Genomic DNA, 16,963 nt, shown 5'->3' with positions numbered 1-16,963 from the left:
ATCAGGCGCTACGTCGACACCCAGACAAGCCCAGTCACTCACTCCAGCCCCTCTAGAGGGCCAGTTCGTATCGCACACCCTCCTTACTCTCTCTGCATCAGGGATATCTCACCCTGCAGCCTCTTTTCCCCAATCTACACTTCCAACCCAGGCACATGCATCCTTTTATCCCAGCATCTTTTCCTCTTCCCTCGCTCCTGCCTTTCCGTTCAACATAACACAGGCTATCGATCACTGGTAACCACATGAACCTCACCCAAATATCGAGCCATCCACACGCAATCCCCACATCTCCTGGGAATTGCTAAACAAGCTCGGCCGCTGCACTCAAACAGCCACTCCCCACCTGAGCAGACATCACCAGGCTCCACCTAATTCCCAGCCCGGACTACTCGACAAAGTACTGTTGGGAACGTAAAGGAGCGTGTTTGGGTTATCAGCAGCCAGAGGAGCAAGAACCGGGCTCTTTGTCACAGACGTGGTTCCGACCTCTGACCTGAGACGCAGTCCCCGACCTCACTGCGGCTGTCTCGACACGAATCACAGTAGCATAGAATACACGGTAACTTCGACACAACGCTAGCAAATTCAGGGATCGCCAGTGTCGGTGATCATAAAGCATACACCAAGTTATAAAAATGAACAGTACTTTAAGCACACAAACAAGATAAAATAAACACAAATGAAACTCTCTCTAACTGCCCAGAATCTATTTCGCCTTACGGTACGATGCAATCGTGGTGATTGAGGGGGGTTCTTCTGAGCTTTGGTGGGCTCGGGCAGCGCGGCTGCGGGCCGTGGGAGGTATTCGCTCGGTGGGAGAGAATCGCTGTCGTCTGGATAAGGGATTTTCGCGTCCTTATGAACGGAGCAAACGAGGTGCTTCATGGAGAGTGGAAGTTCTCTCTCTCTCTTTCTGAAGAAGTCTTGCTTCTTCACTTCTGCAGGAATAAAAGGGGTTCGCTTCGTGGATACGAACGAAGATAAAATAGACAGTTTGGTGAATTCGGCCAGCGAATATAAACTGTTAAACCTAGGTTTTGGTTAAAAAGGGAAACAACGTTGGTGTGCTCCCTAGCTCGACGGAGGTCGAAGGGAAAAAGCCTTGAGGTGGGGGTTGCTGGTTGTTTTGTAGAAAGGTGGCTGAACCACAGGGGTCCTGGGTTGTCTTGGCCCTCGGCCAATTAGATTGCAGCGCTGCTTTCAGGTGACTTCAGGAACACCCTAATGTGAATTTCTTCAGAGTTGGGGGGTTTGGTGCTCATCAAACTACAATCAGGATGAAACCTTTGCTTGCAAGAGGGAAGGCCTGACTCTCTTTGTTCCACAGCACATGTCGAAGCCATATAGTCAGATCCCAACAGTACATAAGAATTGATCACGCCACGTTCCCCATCCGCCTCGCAGGCGAAGAAGCCGGTCACCTAAGGCAGACATCACCAGCACCTCCAAGTCCTTACCACCGATCCCAACTAACGGTACCTTTTCGTTTTCTTCGGAAGGACGCGTATGACTCAGCCATGTGTTCGTCCAAGAGCAGCTTGAAAATTTGCTTACCTGAATCCGGACAAACGTCTTGTCACCGCAACCTCTCGGTGCATCACTTAATCCTACTGTTTCAATCACCACGGTCATTATTGTGCTACCTACTGCCACCCACTGGCACGGAAGAGTATTTAATTACATAGCCAGCGTATGTTGCAGGCCCAGACGCTCAACCATGGCCTTCAAACCCAGCACCCGGTCTAAACACTCGGCTTTCCTCCACCAGATAAAATAAATAAATAGAATCAATAGATTAAACAAAATCCTCCTTGCCACACATCCCGTTAGTCGCCACCACCGTTACAAATCTCCATGACCACGTCACACTTGATGAAGCACGTAAACCGAGCTAAACTGACACCAGTTCCTCTCCTCCCGAAACGGCATCTCCTTCCATGACGAACGCATCACCGAAAGCCAAAAGACATCCAGCTTTTCACAGACGCAGCACCCTCGATCAGCTTCGACGGCTTCTACAGTGACAATCGGTCCTTGGCCGCTTGAATTCTCATCCCCCACACCTTCCTCCGCGATCTACGAAACGCATCCCTTAGTCATAGTAGCCATTCTTTTGGGGCATGAACGGTCCATTAATGACCATTGCCATCCACTCGGAATAGCGCAGAATATAGCGCCTAAACGGCTGCCCCTCACTTCGGACCTCCTCACCTGCGGCATCCTCACCCTCGGCTCAGGTCATCAGTATCCCTTCAGGGACAAAGCATTAAAGTCCACGTTCTTGCCAGCTTCTTTCGACTGCTCTGAGTTCACCGCCTTGAACTCCATCCGTACCGACATGCCACCGCGTCAGACATCACATCCATCCTCCCGACACAGTCGTCTATCACCTCAAATGCCGCATTACCAACCAATATGGTCCACCTCAACCCATCTACCTTTTCCGACCAGACTCGTACTCGAGTCCATACGAACCCATCCGCGACTACTTAAGCTCAAGTTCAGCCAGCCGAACTCCCCGCAAGATCCCCTGTTGCTATCTCGGCCTCACCACCACTTTCGCCATATCTTGGCCCGATCCAGAATACCCCCTGAGTTTATTCGGCGCCGCCTCTACCGCTTCAAGCAAAGGAATTTCCGACCACATCCTCAAGATACGTGACTGTTGGTCTTCCCCCGCGTGCCTCTCATAAGTTCGTTCCAACCCGAACGACACCAGAAACGGCCATCGGCATCAGTCTTTATGGAGCTATCTTTTGGGAACTCTGCACCGCCAGAGCTTCCGAAGAGACGGCCCCCACCCTACAGTCTCCAGTCCCCCCCATTCCCGCCAGCCATCAACGGTCCCCCATCGATCGCCTAACCTCCTTTCTACAAACCCTCCTTGTTTCTTCTTCCTGACATCCCTTCATCCCTCTACCCTACATCCCTTCATCCCTCTACCTAAACCCCTACCCCACATCCCTTCATCCCTCTACCCTACATCTATTTCATCCCTCGACCCCTTCCGCTTCTTGAATCTAACAATCGTTCCACTATGTAATAAACCTCTCAAAACTCATACTGTTGTTGGCGTGGTCCTTGTTAGTGAATGTAACGTTACTGTAGCGACGGTGCCTCTCCCAGCTGTTAACAGACTGTTGTGCTAGCGGGCTAGCTAGCTAGCGAGTTGTACCCAGCATGCCGGTCGGTGGTGTAATTTTATAAATGTACAATTATTAGTGTTACAAATTGTTTATTTGTCACAAACTTGTGTTGTGGTGTTTTGCCCTGTTACAGAGCGTTAGTTGTGGGTTATTAATTGTTGTTATAAAGTTATGACCATGATTAGAGGTCCCTCTCAATACACTTAAGACAACTAGCTCCGACCGTAGCGCTCATAGCGACGAACAATATATTCTGCTGCCTGTTGAAGAGTTACAGAAGTTGTTTCGGCTGTACACCGGTGTGATGTGTGTGAAAAATTCATATCATACGGGAAATTAAAACCGGTATACCGGCCAGCACTAACTCTGATATTATCTCACACCTCCACCTCCAGCAGAGCGAGAGCAGGAAGTGAGGCCCTAAAGTCAGTTCTGTGGTTTATTGATGATAACCTTTAAGAGATTTTCTTTCATATATCAATATGTAATCGTATGTGCTTCTATACCCACTGAATAGTAAAGATGAGTAAATCAGATAATCTTGGTTTAATGTAATCCTGATGAGAGTCAGAATAAGAAACAGATGATGCAACAATGGAAACTGTTAAAGATACTTCCTGACTGATGTTCCATTCAGGAAGACCAGACAGGAACCTTCAGGGGGGCCAAGAATTAAATGTTAACTTAAAGAACTCTGTCATTCATTGTAATACTGTGTTCTTTTACTCGTGGGAGTTTAATTTCTGGATCATTTGTGTTTATTAGCGTCACTCGCTCTCAACGCCCCGGAGAGGAGGAGGAGGGGATTCCTCTGAGTAGACAACGTTTCATCAATCACGGCTGAAATAACTATCGCTGCTTAGTCCTTGTTGTTGAAGTCCGTATTTTAAGAAGGGGGTGTGGCCTGATCCAGATCTTATTTAAACTCTTGAGTTAAAATAATCAGGTGTTACCTGTCAGTGTGATGATGTCAGACATGTATTAATACCTAAAGTACATGAAGTGATGACTGTAAAATACTGCTACATGTTGTGATAAAAGCTCAAACACAACCTCTAAAGTCCTTCATTTGTTTCAGCAGGTTTGCATGTGCCTCCATCACTCAAAGCAAGATGAACAGAGGAAGAATTATATCAATATAAAAGTTCATTAACTTCACAGTGAAAACACAACTGAAACTGAAACATGATTTCACTCTGTGATGAAATATAACTGAATTATAATTTTGTATTAAACAACTGGAACACTATTTAAATAATAATATGAATTTTATAGTTTGTATATTTGAAGAACTAAACTACTGATCTACACTGATTCATAAAGTTAATCACATCTGGACTTACTGAGCCTTTCTGCAGTTCCTCACAGCTGGAATCAGTTTCCGTTTTCCCTCCTTTGATGTGTTGTACTTCTTCAGGTCCAACTCATCCAGAACCTCCTCTGACATCTGCAGCATGTAGGACAGAGCTGAGCAGTGGATCTCTGAGAGTTCCTTCTCTGGTCTGTTCTTTGACTTCAGGAACTCTTGGATCTCCTGATGTACTGAGAGGTTGTTCATCTCCATCAGACAGTGGAAGATATTGATGCTTCTGTCAGGAGAGATTTCATAACTGTTCATCTCCTTCAGGTTGTTGATGGCTCTCTGGATGGTCTTTGGACTGTTGTCTGTCTGACCCAGCAGGCCCCCTAAGAGTCTCTGGTTGGACTCCAGAGAGAGGCCATGAAGGAAGCGGACAAACAGGTCCAGGTGGCCATTTTCACTTTCAAGGGATTTCTCCATGGCTCTCTGCAGGAAGTCGTCCAGAGATGAATACTTGTAGTCTTCTCCCATGAAGTCCTTCAGTACCTCTTCTCCCATGAAGTCCTTCAGTACCTCTGTCTTCCTGTTTGTGAAACAGTGGAACATGTAGACTGCAGCCAGAAACTCTTGAACACTCAGATGAACAAAGCAGTAGACAGATTTCTGGAAGATCACACTCTCTCTTTTGAAGATCTCTGTACAAACTCCTGAGAACACCGAGGCCTCCGTGACATCAAGACCACACTGCTCCAGGTCTTCTTGGTAGAACATGATGTTTCCTTTCTCCAGATGTTCAAACGCCAGCCTCCCCAGCTTCAGAAGAACTTCCCTGTCAGCCTCCGTCAGCTCCTGAGGACTCGTCTCATGTCCTTCATGGTACTTCTGCTTCTTCCTCTTTGTCTGGACCAGCAGGAAGTGAGAGTACATGTCAGTCAGGGTCTTGGGCAGCTCTCCTCTCTGGTCTGTAGTCCACATGTGGTCCAGAACTGTAGCAGTGATCCAGCAGAAGACTGGGATTAGACACATGATGTGGAGGCTCCTGGATGTCGTCTTGATGTGTGAGATGATTCTGCTGGACAGCTCTTCATCACTGAACCTCCTCCTGAAGTACTCATCCTTCTGGGGGTCGGTGAAGCCTCGTACTTCTGTTACCCTGTCAACACGTGTAGGAGGGATCTGATTGGCTGCTGCAGGTCTGGAAGTTATCCAGACGAGAGCCGATGGAAGCAGATTTCCCTCGATGAGGTTCGTCAGCAGCACGTTGACCGATGCCTTCTGTGTGACATCAGACATGACCTCATTGTTGATGAAATCCAATGAAAGTCTGGTTTCATCCAGACCATCAAAGATGAACACAACTTTACAGACAGAGAGCTTCTCTGCTGGGACCTTCTGTAATGTTGGATGGAAAACATGGATCAGCTGGAGAAGACTGTACTGCTCATCTTTGATCAAGTTCAGCTCCCTGAACGAAAGCAGAACCACCAGACTGACATCTTGGTTCTCCAAACCCTCGGCCCAGTCCAGAGTGAACTTCTGCACCGAGAAGGTTTTTCCAACGCCGGCGACGCCGTTCGTCAGAACGACTCTGATGCGTCTCTGTTGGTCAGCTGAGGCTTTAAAGATGTCGTGGCACCTGATCGGAGTGTCATGGAGGGTCTTCTTCTTGGAAGCTGTCTCAAGCTGCCTCACCTCATGTTGGGTATTAACCTCTTCACTCTGTCCCTCTGTGATGTAGAGCTCAGTATAGATCCTGTTGAGGAGGGTTCCACTTCCTGTTTCATCACTTCCTTCAGTCACACATTCACATCTCTTCTTCAGACTGATCTTATGTTCATCTAAAACCTCCTGCAGACCACCATCTCCTGAAACAGAGAACCCAGAGAGAACATATAAAGTAAAGGTTAGAAAGTCATCTTCACTTCCTGAAGTCAGAAAGAACTTCATAGTGACTCTTACATTTATTTGTTCATGAGCAGGAAGTGAACTCAGCTTTGAAATGAATAAAACAATCAGTAAACAATAACATCAGGCTGATATCTGAAGGTAGAAACGAGGACTCATCAGTTAAAGTAACTTTCAGTTAGAAGCTACTAAAGTAGTGAGATGTGAACACAGAGAGCTTTCTCTCTGGTCACCAGCACAGACAGTGTTGATCCAGTCAGTGTAGCTACAGACGTGGTTCTGGTTTGAGGGAGGAGATCGTCTCTGTCATGGTGCTGGGATTTTAAATGGTCGGTTTCCTGTTTTATTTTGAAAGATCACTTTTCTCATGCGTCATGTCTGGTTTTACTTCCTGTCTTTGTGATCCTCTGTCCCACCTAGATTTGTTCCACCTGTGTCAGTCTCACCTGTTTCATGAGTTAAAGGTGCTAAATAGGGAATTCAGAGGGTTTCTGTTGACTCCACATGGCTCTCAACATGGCGACGGCTGAGCCGGTGTGAGGAATTTAGGTTTAGAAGTGTTTTGTAGTCGGATTTATAGCACCCCTAGAGGTGGATAGTAAAATGTTAGCAAGTACTTGGTATGCCATATATGCTTGTAAAAGTATCAAAGTATTTGGAAACGCCACAAGAATACTTATCAAATGTATAATATGTTTACCGTAGAAGTGTTAAGCCATAAAAGACAATCATTGAACGTATTAAACTGTGAAGAATAGCCAAGGGACAGACAGGGATTAAGAGACAGGCATTGCAGAGACCACCAGGACCAGAGGAGGAGTCCGGACGACTTCAACCAAACACTGAGCTGATAACTGCCCGAAGCCAGGAGGGGCTATTGAATCTTGGCCAATCACAGAGGCTGATACTAGACATTTAAACTTTCGGAGAGGGACTTTTAAATATAAGATAGTTCCAGAGGGTTTTTGGTTCAGTTCGCGCCGTTACCACTCTGTGTAGTTGACCACTTAGGCTTGCCTCAGTGGTGATTGGACTGAGTTTCTGCCTGTCTGAGGGGGCGTGATTTAGTCTCAGCTGCTGAATAGCTTTGCTAATTGCAAGGGAGGAGCTTGCACTCCTGGCAGACAATCAGTAGATTGCTGTCCTTACGCACTTCTGTAGGCTGGAAGCGTCAGCTTTCAAGCATCTGGCAAACGAAGGCTAGGGCGAATAAAGGCAACAAGGCGACTTTTTCAAGCCCAACTTCGTCAAGCTAAGACTTCTCGAACGTGTAGTTACCTCATTTTTATTGTTCAAACCATGTGTTTGCATCCGATTTCGGTCCTCTCTTCTGCTCGGTGGTCACGTAGACATTGGGTCACTCCCAGGTGCCGTGACCCCGCTAACCTCATTTATCCTACTCTCTCAGCTCATGTTGAGCAAGTGGTACCGGGGGGGCTCTGGAATTGCCAGTCGGCAGTGCCGAAAGCTGAGTTTATCTCGGGCTACGCTTCTTTGCTCTCTCTCAGCTTTCTTGCTCTAACTGAGACCTGGATCACGCCAGAAAATACTACCACACCTGCAGCTCTGTCAGAAGTGTACTCTTTCTCTCACACTCCCAGAGCTGCGAGGCCGGGTGGTGGTACTGGCCTGCTAATTTCCCCAAATGGAAATACACTCTTGTCTCGGTTCTTCAGTTCTCCCCGTCCTCTTTCGAATTTCATGCGGTTACTGTCACTTATCCAGTCAAGCTCACCATTGCTGTTGTATATCGCCCACCAGGCCCTCTTGGTGAGTTCTTGGAAGATCTCGACACATTAGTCTCACACTTCCATGATGATGGCTCCGCACTCATCCTGCTCGGAGACTTTAACATCCAGACTGATAAATTAGAACCGCTTCTTTCCTTCCTCTCCTCTTTTGACCTTTACCCCGCCTCTTCTCCTCCTACCCACAAGGCCGGCAACCAGCTGGATCTTATCTTCACTAGACACTGTTCTACTGCTAACCTCTCCTCTCCGTCCCCTCCAGCTCTCTGACCACTATTTCATGTCTTACTCCCTCTCCCTCTCCTCTCCCCCCGTACTTCCACCACCTACCCACATGGTTTCTACCCGTAGTCATCTCCACTCCCTCTCCCCGGCTGATCTTTCATCTTCTGTTACCTCTGCTCTCCCTGACCCTGAAGCCTTCTCTCTCCTATCCCCTGATATTGCTACTGATCTTCTCCTCTCCACCCTTTCCTCTTCTTTGGACAACCTCTGTCCCTCCACCTCCAGGCCTGCACGGCCAACCCCACCTGCCCCATGGCTGTCGGACTCAGTGCGTAATGACAGACGGAGTCTAAGAGAGGCTGAGCGTAAATGGAGAAAAGGCAAACTCCCGGGGGACCTTCTTAACTTCCAAGCTCTTCTTTCCACCACTCTATCTACTGCTAAAGCTGAGTTCTTTCGCTCCAAAATCCTAACCTCTGCTTCCAATCCTAAAAAACTCTTCGAAACTTTCTCTTCACTCCTCCAACCCCCACCCCCTCCTCCTACTTCCTCCCTTCTCCCTGACGATTTCGCCAACTTCTTTGACAAGAAGGTAAACGATATCAGATCCTCCTTCTCTCAGCCCCCCTGTCCACTCTCTCCCTGTCCTCCCTCTCTACCATCTCTAGCTCTTCCCCCACAGCTCTCCCTCCCCTCTCCATGCCCCATCTTACCCTATCTTGCTTCCCTCTCCCCTAATGAGGTCCTCAACCTTGTTACATCTAACCGCCCCACCACTCCCTTGACCCGATCCTCTCCCCTCTTCTTCAGTCTATTGCGACTGAACTCCTTCCTTTTCTCATCCACCTCATGAACACATCTCTTGTTTCAGGATGCTTTCCCACAGCTTTCAAGACTGCTAGAGTCACCCCCTTCTGAAGAAACCATCACTTGACCCCTCTGATGTCAAGAACTTCAGACCGGTGTCTCTTCTACCCTTTCTTTCCAAAACACTTGAACGTGCTGTCTTTACTCAACTATCCTCCTATCTCCACCAAAACAACCTCTTGGACCCTCACCAGTCCGGGTTCAAAGTGGGTCACTCGAAAAAAAGTGGGTCACTACTTGCCGGAGCCCCGGCATCGGCCATCAGACCTCTGGAGCTTGTCCAGAAAGCTGCAGCTCGCCTGGTGTTCAATCGCCCCAAGTTCTCCCACACAACTTCCCTTCTCTGTTCTCTACACTGGCTACCTGTAAGAGCCCGCATCCAGTTTAAGACTCTGGTGCTAGCCTACAGGGCAGTGAAGGGAACAGCTCCTTCCTATCTCCAGGCCATGGTCAAGCCCTACACCCCGGCCCGACCACTTCGCTCTGCTGCTTTGGGGCGACTGGTTGCCCCGTCGCTCAGAGGTCCCTGCGGCCGATCGACCCGGTCGCGGCTGTTTTCTGTCCTGGCCCCACAGTGGTGGAATGAACTCCCCACTGACGTCAGGACGACAGAGTCGCTGCCCATCTTTCGGCGCAGGCTGAAAACTCACCTCTTCAAGAAGGCCTACCCTTCCGCTTAGCACTTACTTAGCATCTATTGTACTGTATTCATACTAGCTTATTGCACTTATTGTTTTTATATTAGTTTGTGGCACTTATTGCATTCGTTTGTTTCTGCACTGTACGTTGGCTCTGGTTTATGCTCTTAGATGCTTGTTTGAGGAAAGGACATGCACTTATTACTTCTGGTGACTAGTTGTTCTCTCGAAAACTGATGTTGAATACACTTATTGTAAGTCGCTTTGGATAAAAGCGTCTGCTAAATGACTGTAATGTAATGTAATGGGCCGTGTGAGGACTCTGCCCCACGGGACACATTGATATCGATAGAGTAATTCAGTTTGCAACTGTGCTAGCTTCTCTTGTTTATTAAATACTTTTTGATTGTAAACCGGATCCAGTTCATTTTGGTGTGACTTTGCTGCCGAAGGTTTGCAGCAGCGAAAGTCCAGCGGTCTGGGTCTCCTCTAATTATGTCCAGCTTCAACACCGGCGGCTAGCAGCTAACGGTGCTAACAGTTTAAACAGCAGCAGCAGGTCTGACAGTGTTTAGCTGAGGGGTAACGCTACGCTTTGATGACACGTTATCAGCTGTGAGCTAACCCAGACTGGGCTCTAGACAACAGGGCTCTAGGAAAGACTTTCTTTGGGGCCTCCTGACTTTGATAGAATGGAGTTGTTGTTGTCGTGTTTCTCACTGCCATCGATTGGCTTCATGTCTCAGAGCAACTTCTTGATTAACAGACAAAAAGGAATTCAACGAGCCTTCAAACAACGATGTATGGTGAGTAAAGGACATGAGCTAAGCAGTGAGGCACGCTCACATGCACGCTCACGTGCACGCGACCGGCCAGCTCTGTGAACAAAGAGAGAAGCTCTGACAACACGCACAGAGAGACTTCATTCTCTGGTCAGTGGACTTTACTCCTCTACATCTTTACAGAGATGATAGTTGTTGATGAGATATTCATTCATATATAATAATTGAAGTCCCTGAGAATACAGAAACACTAAAAACTTTATTAAAATGTTTATTTGAGCAGGTTAATCATGAATCAATGAGACCTTCTTCCTTCGTGTGTTCACATCATTGCAGTGAAACAAGTGTCTCTGCATTAAAACAACACGTCCTGTTTCCAGACATGAAGAGATCAGCAGAGAAATGGACGGTCTTACTTTGGACACTTCTGGTCTCACTGGCTGTCTGCAGTCCAGCTCTGGTTCTGGATCTGGACTTCAGCTCCTCCTCACAGTCATGAGTCTCTTCAGCGTTCAGTCTGTAATAAAAATGTTCTTTTATTTCAACTCTCCTGCTTTCATGAACTCTAATCAGCTGATGAAACATTTAGTGATTGGAGTCAAATATGAGAAATGATTTACACATTTGAAGCACATTCTTCACAGTTTGGTCAGAAATATGTGAGTGTGTTCATGTTCACAGTAACTACAGTCTTACTGTGTGTCTGAGGGTCCAGGTTCTTTACTGAAGGTCAGAGGTTCATGTTTGGACTGATCACTCTTCATAGACAGACAGACGGATCCTGGAGACTCTGCTCTCCTTCTGGACTGAACTCTGCAAACACCAACATGATTTCATTCAGAATGAATCTTTGATAAATCCTCTGAGGACAAAGACAAGTAGCTCTGAATACACAAACTGCTGTTACTGTCAATACTTAGAGGATCAAAGTGTGTATTAGTCCTCTTAGATCACATTACAGCCGTCACTGATACGAAGAGGAAGAGTTTCATTCATGAAAGTTTGTTCAATGCATCATTTAGTTATCAAATACATTTTAGTAGAACGATCAGAAAAATGAAATATACAAACAGAACACTTAGTCAGAGGTGAAACTGAGTTCTCTTACTGTGTGTCTGATGGTCCAGGTTCTTTACTGAAGAACAGAGGTTCATGTCTGGAGCGATCACTCTTCATAGACAGACAGACGAGAGACTCTGCTCTGTCCTCCTCTTCCTCCTCACAACCACTCATCTTCTGATCTGAAGTCAGAGTAAAACAGTAACACAGACTGTGAGAGAGCAGGAAGTAACACACACACACACACACACACACACACACACACGCAGTGACAGTAAAACAATCAAATGTTGGATTAACACTCACCCTGCCTCAGCTTCTCTCCTTCTGCTCCGTGACTCAAAATGGAGTCTGAACTTTGTGACTGAACACATCAGGGTTCCCTCCCTGTTCTCATGCATCTGGATCACCTGATCACTGTAGCTCCGCCCCTCTTCATTTACAGGAAACAGCTGTTCCTGTAGGAGTGTGTGGGTGTGTTTGTGAGCTCACACAGATCCTCTTTGTATGATGATGTGTTTATGAGCGTCTCTCTCGGCTTGAACACGTTGAATTAAAATGAGTTCTGGTCAAAATGTTGCTGCATTATCTTTATGTTTAAATGATGAACATGAATCTATCAGAGCTTTGTGTGTAAAGGTTTCTGTTCCAGACTGTGAGGAACAACAACACAGCTGAACATCAGCTGCTTCTTCTTCCTCTGGATCTGGAGCTTCTGTGATTCATCATTCATTGTGTTGTGTTGTACTGACGTCTGTCTGTGTGTGTGTGATGCTGCTGACACTGAACTGATTCACAGTAAAAGTACTCACTATGCAGAATGTTTACTATGTTAAATTATTGATGATTATTATTGATGATTATAATGTAGAAGGTACTTCAAACTCGTAGCTGGTGCAGGTGGAGCTTAAAAGCACCAACAGCACAAAGTAAGAGTTACACTGAAGAATGTCCTCATCAAGTGGAGGAAACCTGAAGAGAAGCTCCTCTGGATCTTTACATGTAGATGTATTATATTTAAAAATATAATACATACAGTAATCCCTCCATTCTTCTCCACGTTTAGACTTCTTTCTGCTGCTGAGTGAGAATCTAACTTCAGGGGTTTCCAGTGTTTCCCAACAACTAAAGTCACAGAGAGAAACTCCAGATCAACACACCGGGTTCTCTGGTTCTCTGGTTCTTATGTGACATCATTAGAAATAAAAATGATAGAAAGACCAAATCATCGTTCTGTTGGTTTCAGTTTATCTCAATGTGGAAAAGTTGATGAACTCAAACAAACTGAAAACTAACAGGGACTCTTGTTTTTATCCCTCCTGTCATCTCCTCGTCTCTTTGGACTGCGTTACCCAGAAGCCCCCTGTGGCTGACCCTGACAAGAAGCCTCATTTGCAAGTCCAAACTTAGAATCCAGCAACAGAGGAAGCTTCAGCGGCACAAACAGAAGAATGAAGAGCAAAGAGACGAACGCCGTGGGAGGACTGAAGGCTAATTATCAAGTCTCACTTTAATACCGGAGACAGAAGAAGAAAGGCTGACAGGAAGTTGTAATTATCACCTGTCAGAGGAGGCCGCGCTCAGATGAAGATGAAGAAGAAGAAGAAGAGAAATCCAACAGCAGTCGTCAGTTTTCTACCAGAGAATCGTTTGTGTTTCTGTCCGACATTAAATGAAGACATCTGGACAAGATGATGAGAAATCTTCTGTGTGATTAAAAATCATTTGTAAACCATCTTCATCTTTATATTTTCACACTGTGTTTGTTATGTAACTTACGTAGGTGGTGTTAGTGAAGTACAAAAGTACTTTTGGTTTTATACAGGACTCCAACAGCTTTCTCCGATTATCAGTTATGATTATATGTCTTTTATACAATCAGGCGTCACTCCTCCTCAGTCCAGATGTGGTCACTTCCTGTTCACTGGTTGCAAAAAGTCAAGATGGCGACGGACAAATCACCGAACTTGAGGCTTCAAAAATTCAGTCCACAAACCAATGGGTGATGTCACCATGACTACGTCCACTTCTTATACACAGTCTGATTACAGTGCAATAGTTTCCGTACGTTCAAGTACATAGAGTTCAAGCTGTGTAACTGATTAAAGGCGCAATAATTGATGAGTGCAATAATTGATGAGTGATTATTGGTTTACATGTAATTTAACCTGGAAGTGTATCAGTCTTTTTTAAATAAATTTAACTGTGGTTACTGACCAGTCCAGCAGACCGCAGAATCAGTGTTATTGATAGTAGCATAAAGCGGCTGTATATTTAACGGCAGGTCCACTTTGGGTTATTGATCAGGAACATAAATTTGTTTCAGGGTCGATCAGAAAACCCCAAAAGAGCCGCTCGCTGATTGATTAAACCTTTAATTTCGTCAGTCGATACTTCCTTAATGTGCCTGTATTGATCAGAGTCTGTGTGTGTGTGTGTGTGTGTGTGTGTGCGTGTGTGTGTTCCTCATACATCATTAGTAGCAACTGTAATTAATCAAACTCCAATTTCAATGAAAGATTCATTATCAGGCGTCCGCTCTCTTCTTCATCTTCACGTCCATTATTTCAACATTTTTTATTTTGTGTTATGTTTTATTGAAGCTTCATAACGAAAGTGATTGTGGACAAAATGATGTTATCACAAGGTCTACTTAATGTGTACTGTATGTTAATGTTTAATTTATATAATTGTTTCAATTAAACACTTTAAACTTGGTTTTTACTTCATGTTTACAGACTTGTGACAGAGTCACTTCATGATAAACACATTATTATTTCAGAATAAGTTGGATGGCTACTAACGCCATCATTTAGCATGAGAGTCAAACATGTTGGGGGACAGTTTTTACTCAAAACAATGAAGTGATTTTTAACTGTAAATTTCAGAAACGGTATCATTCTGTGAAATATCAGTTAAAAACTGTGAAGTGATAATTACATCGATTAGTTGATAATAAAGTAATGCAAACGTAATATAAAGGCCGGATTTATCGTTGAAACAGTTCGTTGTTTTAACATGTTGATGTTTTGGAGCTAGAAGATATTGAGAGGAAATAAAGTGTACTCGAATTTAAAGCACTATAAAGGCAAATAAAGGGAAAGTGCTGCAAAGAGATGTTTTACAGTTGGCACTGAAAGCAGTCTAAGAGTCGAAAGGAAGTTCAACCACCGAAAGGACTTGAAGTGAAGAGGATGAAAGCAGTTGAAGCGTTACTTAAAGCATTAGCATTGAAAAGGAGTTTAAATGTCAGTAAAAGCTAAAAAACTGATGTCCCCATTGAACTAAACGTTATTCTCTTACGATTTAAAGGGCAAACATGGTTTTACTGGATTACAGTCACAGTTTTAAACACGTTAACATTGTAAAGTGAAAGAAAACAAAAACAAAACAAAGCTTCTTGGTTGTGTTTAGTAAAAGATCTTGGTTTGGCATAATGTAAAAAAAGGTAAATGTTCAGTCGTTGTTTCACACGGAACATGAACGGTGGTCTTCTGGGTAAAGTGCTGTATGTGTTTCACAGCTTTTCATTGGAAACGTGTTTTTGATGCGTCAGAAACAAATAAAGCTGCGATTATATCTGTTTCCCTCGAAACGTTAGTGACAATACGGTTTCAGTTGCACCATTTGAGAGACCAGGCTGGTTAAAATTAGGAGGTGAAACGAAATGGTTTTTTTTAAATGAAAGCACTTTGAGAGTCAGTGGAACTTCAACCACTGAAAGGACACGAAGTGCAAAGGCTGAAAGCAGTTGAAGTGTTACTTAAAGAATTAGCATTAAAATGTTGAGTTAACTTATTGAAGAGAGTTCGTTTCAGTTTAAATGTAAAAACTGCAGATATTGAAGTGTCGTTTCGAGTTCAAGTCAGTAAAAGGAGTTGAAGTGTTGTCCTGTATATTGTATATTTTGAATGCGATTTGTAAAACAGAATACTTATTTATACGTTTCCATAAATGTTATCATAACACTCTGGTCTCCTGATGACGTCATGTAACTACTAAACTTTGTTCTTGAGCACTTTTCTTGAATTGAGTCGATAAAGAAAAAATAAACTATTTTGCAGTAAAGGAGATTAAAACATAAAGAGGAAATTTGAGGCTAAATTTTCATAAAAACTAGAACAACATTAAAACAAACCCACAGAGACACATTTTACTGAAGTGCTTTCACAGAAAACACGGACTCTGCTAAAACTACGAGCTCCATCTCCAAACATTAACGGTCCAAAAAGGACACGGTTACCTGGCAACCAGTCATCGGATAACGGCTCCTCGTTTGGAAGACAGCGACATTAAAAGTCATCGAGTGGAAGGAAAAGACGATCTGCTGCCATTACAGCTCATCTGACCTCCATTAGTGCGCACACAGTTAACTCTCACAGGCTGTTATTACACACCTCGTCCCTCTCAGCTGTGACGGCGCTGCTCTCAGGACGGACGACGTTAAAACTACAAACGGTCCACATGAGCGGATTGTTTCAGGGAAAGATGTCCGTTTGTTGAAGAATCATTTTGTATTCATATACAGCTCTGGCCTTATTTTCATTGTTTTGATCCAAAGATGTATTTTTTTTCCTGTAACATTTTTAAAAAGGATCCGAATCAGAGGTACATCAGCTCCTTTTTTAAATTTGTTTATTTGCACTTCCATCTATATAAAAGGACAATACATAATAAGAATACTATTTTTATTAACAACAATACAAATAATAACAATATTAATAATGATAATAATAATAACAACAACAATGATAATAAACCAGTTTGAACATTGTGCAGGTTAGAAGACTTTAGATATAAAAGTCGTGCTTGAAAAGAGGATAAACAATAAAAAAGAATAAAAAGATAAAGACACTAAAAATGTTATAATTCATCACAGTTTCAAGAACAAGTATTAATAGATTACGAGGGTGATCAGAATATTTATTTTGGTCACAGCTCACGATAAAGAAGATGTTGAGTTAAAACACTGAAAAACTAAATCAGTAAATAAAACGAATGATTGAGGCTGTAACCTTCCTCACATGAACACATGGAAACTAAAACAAAATGTTACGTTTCCATCATCTTAATCACCTCTTCTTCTTCTGTGGTGCTTAAATGCCTCCGACCAGCTGTTTTACCTCCATCAACCAATGAACTGGTGCAGCAAATGTTCAAATGTGAGCTGAGATTTATCAGAGTCTCTATCACTGAATTTGATTTAACCTTCAGGATATTTGGCCAACACACACACACACACACACACACACACACACACACACACACACACACACACACACACACACAC

At 44.2% G+C, this 16,963-nt stretch overlaps 1 protein-coding gene across 1 annotated transcript; it reads right to left on the bottom strand.

Moving 5' to 3' along the window:
- Positions 1 to 3,452: 3,452 nt before the first annotated feature.
- LOC116400852 (NLR family CARD domain-containing protein 3-like) lies at positions 3,453 to 12,063 on the bottom strand. Its single transcript, XM_031878940.1, has 5 exons — positions 11,980 to 12,063; positions 11,723 to 11,855; positions 11,311 to 11,427; positions 11,031 to 11,131; positions 3,453 to 6,314 (listed from the first exon to the last, which is right to left on the bottom strand). Exons 2-5 carry the CDS (start codon positions 11,845 to 11,847, stop codon positions 4,489 to 4,491), a joined length of 2,169 nt encoding a protein of 722 aa, XP_031734800.1. The 5' UTR covers positions 11,848 to 11,855; positions 11,980 to 12,063; the 3' UTR covers positions 3,453 to 4,488.
- Between the last annotated feature and the right edge of the window lie 4,900 nt (positions 12,064 to 16,963).

Source organism: Anarrhichthys ocellatus, unplaced genomic scaffold (assembly GCF_004355925.1).
Source record: "Anarrhichthys ocellatus isolate YVR2014 unplaced genomic scaffold, GSC_Weel_1.0 scaffold211, whole genome shotgun sequence".
In the NCBI taxonomy this organism is placed as follows: Eukaryota; Metazoa; Chordata; class Actinopteri; order Perciformes; family Anarhichadidae; genus Anarrhichthys; species Anarrhichthys ocellatus.
The sequence above is the reverse complement of the archived record's forward strand: the minus strand, read 5'-3'. Positions and strand labels throughout refer to the sequence as shown.